The 7,023-nt window shown below is 38.3% G+C and overlaps 1 protein-coding gene across 1 annotated transcript in view; it reads left to right on the forward strand.

Annotated features, from left to right (window-relative positions):
• TBC1D32 (TBC1 domain family member 32) overlaps positions 1-4,389 on the forward strand; it is a 73,412-nt gene extending 69,023 nt beyond the window's left edge. The window contains exons 31-33 of the mRNA XM_065736806.1: positions 311-451; positions 1,374-1,562; positions 4,255-4,389. Of these exons, the coding sequence (XP_065592878.1) occupies positions 311-451; positions 1,374-1,562; positions 4,255-4,374 (450 nt within the window). The 3' untranslated portion in view covers positions 4,375-4,389. The remainder of the gene's footprint in view (positions 1-310; positions 452-1,373; positions 1,563-4,254) is intronic.
• The last annotated feature ends 2,634 nt before the right edge of the window (positions 4,390-7,023 follow it).

The raw sequence follows: 7,023 nt of genomic DNA on the forward strand, positions 1-7,023 counted from the left end.
AAGCATACATGCAATAAAAACTGTTATACAGCTTGACTAGTTGTTTGCATTAGCAATTTAAGTCTTTTGGATTTTTCTTAGTTTAACATGTTTTCCTAGCTCATAATACCATCTTTTTCAGTATTTGCTTATTTTATTTCTTATCTCTAAAATAATTGAGATGACTTATCTTACAAGTAATTTTATATATTCTTTATATACACTGTAAAATATATACACTGTAAATTATACACTGTAAAATACCTTTCTGAGAATAATATATCATTACACATTTCTGTGATCTGATTTTTTCCTCTATGTTTTTAATTAGATGCACCTGCCTATTACCACAGTGGAATCTGGCATCCATCCAGTCTACTTTTGCAGTGCTCACTATATTGAGATGTTGTTGAAAGCTGAGTTGCCACTTGTCTTTTCTGCTTTCCATATGTCTGGTTTCGCTCCATCCCAGGTAAATGATGAAATAACAAGATATCATCAACATCTTGGATTAAATCCAGAAAATCAAAGAAATTAAGCTGAAGTCGGAACTGCTGTGTTTTTTTTTCTATACAGCACTTGTGTGGTGTTTATGAAACAGCATGAGAGAATGTTGAATGTGTAGTGACTTGGAGTATTTTAACATAGCTATCAACTGACTTTTGTGAAGTGTACTGCAACTAATGATCTTCCATGACATGTTCATCTAGAAAATCTGATAAAAGCAAGATACTAGAAACTCTTATGTGTCATTATTAGTTTGTATTAATTATTAATAAATAGTTAGAATATCTTATCCCTCAAAATAATTTTCTGTGTTTTCCATGGGAAGGAAGTGAAAAATTTGGGATAGGTATGCAATAGAAAGCAGTTCAGTTGATATTAGAGCAAAATTCATCAAATAAAGGCTACTCTTAAAGTCAGGATAAAAAACAACAGAAAACACTTTTGTACTAATAAGATGTCACTAGAGAATTTATCCATAATGTTAGCTTTTTATCTGCTTACTGCAGTGCTTTGGAAATATAGATTATAGTTTATGGAGCATTGCATAGACTACAGTCATGATGAAACATAAACTTATTTGTGCAACAGAGAATTAGATTGCTAATGCATAAGATCTATCACCACAATAAGAGAGCTTATTTCTGTTCCAAAGTAAATATATATGTATATATATATAAAAGAGTGAAAAACTATTTGAGTCTGTGATTTAAAAATAAATAAAGTTATTCTTGGCTTCTTCTGTATTTTCATCCCTTTTCCTTTTACAAGCAGGTAATGCTATAGGAGAACAAGTCTGTAAGATAGAAAAGTTAGGAGATAATGCTGATTAATTATCTAGACTGAATGTCTAGTGTGATTTAATCATATATAATTTCAATCTCATCTAGATTTGTCTACAATGGATAACTCAGTGTTTCTGGAATTACATGGACTGGAGTGAGATCTGTCATTACATCACTACATGTATTTTCCTCGGTCCTGACTATCAGGTTTATATGTGTATTTCTGTGTTCAGACACTTACAGCAAGACATCCTGAAGCACACTGAAGCCCAAGATCTCCAGGTGTTTCTTAAAGTAAGGATTTCTTTTTTATTATTTTTTTCCAGTTACTGAACAGAAGCAAAGGTCTCTGTACTGAAAATTAATATGCTTCTTAATCTAAAGCAGTGGCTTTCTGCCTGTTTCTTAAATAATATTGAAAGAATTAAGATAAGCTAAGCTGCATTGGTGAAAGCAGTTGTTAAACCAGGAGTGGAAAAAAAAAAGCTGAATATACAAGGTGAGAACAATTCTGTGTTTCTATATGTCTAATGTGACATTTAGATTCACATGCAGAAGGTAATAAAAGAAATTGCATATATTCTGAATGGCACATGACTCTATACATTCCCTATGGATAACTAACAAACATGGTTGAGGAAGGAGGTTCTCCATCTCCTATGAGCAGTTAATAAGGTTAGTGTCTTCACTAATATAATTCCTCTATTTTGAACTTTCCCTTTTATTGTCATCACAGTAGCTGATAGAATTCTTCTTCCCAAGATATTCTTAGATTTTTTGACTTCTTTTTTTTCTCCAAAAAGAGAAGCTAGTCTTCTGACTAGCTTACATCATACTTTTATATGTTTAAATATTGAATGATATTAAGATCCTTGAATGCATCTGGAAGAGGGCAACAAAGCTCTTAGCAGGACTGGATGGTATTTCCTGTGAGGAGAAGATGAGGACATTGGGTCACCCAGCTTGGAGAAGAGGAGGCCAAGAGGTGACCTCACTGCTCCCTGCAGCTCCTTGAGCTGGGGGAAGCTGAGGGAGGCACTGTGCTCTGCTCCTGGCCACTGCTGGCAGGGCAGGAACAGCAGAAAGCTGAGTCAGGTGACGTTTAGAGAGGAAACTCCTTTACCCTGAAAGTGGTCAAATGCTGAAATAGGCTTCCTAGAGAGATAGGTGATGCCTCATCCCTGTTTGTGTTCAGAAGGCAATTATCAGTGCCCTCAGTAACGTGCCTCAAGTGGTCAGGCAGTTGGACTGGATGATCTTTGTAGATCCCTTCCAACTGAACTATTCTGAATATGAATAATGTATCAACTAAGTCATTTTTCTTAAAATCGTTTGATATACAGTCCAGTGAGTACATCATTCTGTTTGACTGTTTTTGATCAATGTAAGAGCTTAAAAACAAATTAATCTTGTTGGCATTAACCAGCAAAGTTGATGTAAATTATATAATACAATTTGCATGCTGTCACCTACGCCATGAACAGGTTTGAGATTTGTCTTGGTGCTGTTAAATTAATGAGGAGTACTCTATATTAATGTAGTACTGAAGTATTTACAATTCATTGAGAGAACAGCAGAAAAAGAGGAGTAAATGATATACTTTCATTAAACTCTTGCTTTTGATACCTTTTATTTTATTTCGAGAAGAAAAAGTTACTCTGCCATTTTATTCAATTCCAGATGAATGTGCTTCAACATGGGTTTACCTGGGTTTAATACTTGCAAAGGCATTTGTCAACTATCCTTTGTTGAAATAGGTAAATTTAGGTTTGAGTCTTAGCCTGTAATTTATCAGCACACGTTGATTAGAGGGAATTGCTCCACTAAAGTGGAAACTGAAACTTCTGTAAGAACGTAAACCGAGTTTCAAAATAAAAGAAAAAAGAAAGAAACCTCCAAAGATCATCCAGTCCAACCATCCACCTACCACCAATATTGCCCACTAAACCGTGTTCCTTATGTTCCTTTGTACAACATCTACATGATTCTTGAACACCTCCAGGAACAGTGACTCAACCACCTTGCCTGGGCAGCCCATTCCAGTGCCTGACCACTCCTTCAGAGAAGAGCTAGTTATAGTTAGTTAGCTAGTAAGATTAAAACCAAATATTTTATTTTTAAGTGCAAATGAATGTGTGTTTCTATTTTAAAGAACTTCAGGACAACTTTGCTGTCAGTTCAGATGATGTTATAGCTGAGATTGGAGTGAATGTTTTTAATATGTTCTCATGACAAAACACAGATGAAAAACTCTCAAAGATTGTCTTCTGTTACTCTGTATTTTGCCTTTCCTCTGTGCCAAGAAAAAAGTAGAAATAATGAATTATCAATGAACAAGTTTTTCTCTTTTCTGGGTTTGTCTGTTGGCTAGGATGGCATATTCACAGTTCTGATCTTTCTGAGATACCTTGAAGTTTCCACACTAACTGAATTTTAGATTTATTACTTGTCATTTTTTGAATCCTTTCCTGAAATGATGAAAGTGGATAGCTTCATAATGTCCACATATGAACCAAGACCACTGTAACCTGCCACCTCAATAAGCCCATCTTGTCTATCTTGTCAAGCAGAAGCATTCATCTTTATTATTGCTTATAAAAAATAGTGTTAATTTCCTGCTTTTATTGAAAACTTAATTGGATACAAAAGTCACATTAATAAACCTCAGTAAACCATGTGCAGGTATAAAACTTTAAAAATAATATTTTAGTACCTGACTTTCCTTTTTTAAAACACACTTTGTTTTCATTACAAATCATCATATCTTATGCTTTGCAAAAACGAGATGAATAACATCTGTTACCAAGAGGTTAATTGGAAAGTACTCTCAGGGAGCAAATATACTTAATTTCTATATTAAACGTATTAAAATGTGTGTATTGTACTGTAAGCAGCACAAAATTAACTCTCTTTAGCAGCCTGTAATTCTTTAAATTTTAATCATGCATATTTTTTCTGAGCTAATTTTCTGTGTTTATTGGTGCAGGAAGAAGCACTCCATGGATTTCGAGTGAGTGATTATCTAGAATACATGGAAAGCCTGGAACTGATGTACCGACCAGTGCTGCTGAAAGACATGAAAAACATCAGCGTGCAGAATACATAGATTAAGCATGATAGATTTTCTAGGTTTGGTTACATTCTGTTGATATAATGTTGATTATTTATTTCATATAAAAATCTGTACTGTATTTCATATAAAAATCTGTAAGTCAGGCTGTGTATATGTACATAGTGTAAAATAAATAGAGTGTTTTAGAATATCCCAGAAGATCACAGAATCACAGAGTCATAGTGGTTGGAAGGGACTGCTAGAGATCATTGAGTCCAACACCCCTGCCAAAGCAGCTCCCTAGACCATGCTGGAAAGGAGCGCGTCCAGGCGGGTCTTGAACATCTGCAGAGAAGGAGATTCCACCACCTCTCTGTGCAGCTGTGCCACTGCTCCGTCACAGTTATTGTGAAGATGTCCTCACACACATTTCTGCAGAACTTCCTATGCATCAGTTTGACTTATTACTATGCATCACTGAGAAGAGTCCAGCCTCATCCCTCTGCCTCCTGCACCTTCGATATTAACAGACATGGATCAGATCTCTTCTGAGTCTTTATTTTTCAAGGCTGAACAGACCCAGCTCTCTCAGCCTTTCCTCAAAAGAGAGATGTTCCATGCCCTTTATCATTTTTGTAGTCCTCTGCTTGACCCTTTCCAGGAGCTCCCTGTCTTTTTTGTACCGGGGAGCCCAGAACTGGACACGGTACTCCAGGTGAGACCTCACCAGGGCCAAGTAGGGAGGGCGATCACCTCCTTTCGACCTGCTCGCTGCACTCTTCTTAATGCACCCCAGACTGCCATTGGCTTTCTTGCCCACAAGGGCACATTGCTGACTCATGGCCAGCCTGTTGTCCACCAGTACCCCCAGGTCCTTCTCCTCAGAGCTCCTCTCCAGCAGTTCATCGCCCAGCCTGTACTGGTGCATGCAGTTATTCCTCCCTAGGTGCAAGACTAGACTTGCTCTTGTTAAACCTCATCTGGTTCCTCTCTGCCCAGCTCTCCAGCCTGTCCAGGCCTCACTGAATGGCAGCACAGTCTTCTGGCATGTCAGCCATTCCTCCCAGCTTTGTATCATCAGCGAACTTGCTGAGGGTGGACTCTATCCCCTCATCATGGTCATTGATGAAGATGTTGAACAGGACCAGACCCAGTATCGACCCCTGAGGAGCACTGCAAAGTACAGGCCTCCAACTCAACTCTGCACCACCGATCACAACCCTCTGAGCTCTGCCAGTCAGCCAGTTCTCAACCCACCTCACCATTCACTCATCTATTGCACACTTCCTCAGCTTTCTTATAAGGATGCTTTGGGAGACAGTGTCAAATGCCTTGCTGAAATCAGTGTAGACTACATCCCTGCTCTCTCCTCATCCACCCAGCCAGTAATGACGTCCTAGAAGGCCACCAGGCTGGTCAAGCACGACTTCCCCCTGGTGGACCATGCTGACTACTCCTGATAACCTCCTTTTCTTTCAACTGCCTGGAGACAGCATACAGAACAAGCTGTTCCATCACCTTTCCAGGGACAGAGGTGAGGCTGACTGGCCTATAATTACCAGGATCCTCCTTCTTGATCTTTTTGAAGACCAGAGTGACACTGGCTATCCTCCAGTCTTCAGGCACCTCTTCCATTCTCCAGGACCTCTCAAAGATTATAGAGGGCAGTTCAGCAATCACCTCTACCAACTCCCTCAGCACACGTGGATGCATCCCATCAGGGCCCATGTATTTACATACACTGATGTTGCCTAGATGCTCTCGGACCATCTCCTCCCTCACCAATAGGGAGCCTTCCATTCCCCAGACCCTCTCACTTACCTCCAGGGAACAGAAGTCACAAGGGGCAGTTCCCAGAGTGAAGACAGAAGCGAAGAAGGCATTCAGTATCTCCGCCTTCTTGGCATCCCCTGTTAGCAGAACACCTCACACATTTCTGTATTACATTTTGTTACTGCTAAGTATTTAAGAAATTAATTAAGAAAATTAATAAATGTAAGTAAGTATTTCTGAGTCCAAATTTCAAAGCACCAAACATGATGTTGCGTCAATAAGTAACAGTAAATTAGATAGCAATACATCTGTAAAATTAATTAATAAATAACGTTTCTTTTGATTGAAATTATATCCTATAAGATGATAGTTTTTGTCAAGGAGAAATTCCTTCAGCACCTGCAAGTAGGTAAGTTATAGATGGAAAACAGTAAGGTATCATATGATCCCACTAACTGTATCATTTTTCATGTGGTCATCATGTCTGCATTAAAATTTCAAAAAATGAATGTGTCATGTAGAAATGTTACCTTTACAGTGCCCACAAGATGAGATTAAAAGCAGTCTTTTAAGATACATAATGGTTTACTAACTGCAGAACTTCATAGTCACATGTAAATAAAACCTAATATTCAAACAGTTTCTAAAAGTTATAGCTAATTTTTTATTCAACATCATTAAATGGGTGGGGAAGGAAAGTGTAGTCTGTTTGGTGTGTAGCTATTGTAACAGAGTTCTTATCCAGTGAAGAAAAAGTAATGAGCCAGAGCAAGTTTTCTTTGCATGCGCTTGAGTCTCACCTTAGTGTTCCCAGAATCACAAACTTGTAGGGGTTGGAAGGGACCTCCAGAGATCATGGAGTCCAACCCCCTGCCACAGCAGCTCCCTAGCCCAGGTTGCACAGGTAGGCGTTCCACAACTTTTATCATC

This window comes from Cyrtonyx montezumae, unplaced genomic scaffold, assembly GCF_038088225.1.
Source record: "Cyrtonyx montezumae isolate F1298 unplaced genomic scaffold, pur_monq_1.0 scaffold_0, whole genome shotgun sequence".
Lineage (NCBI taxonomy): Eukaryota > Metazoa > Chordata > Aves > Galliformes > Odontophoridae > Cyrtonyx > Cyrtonyx montezumae.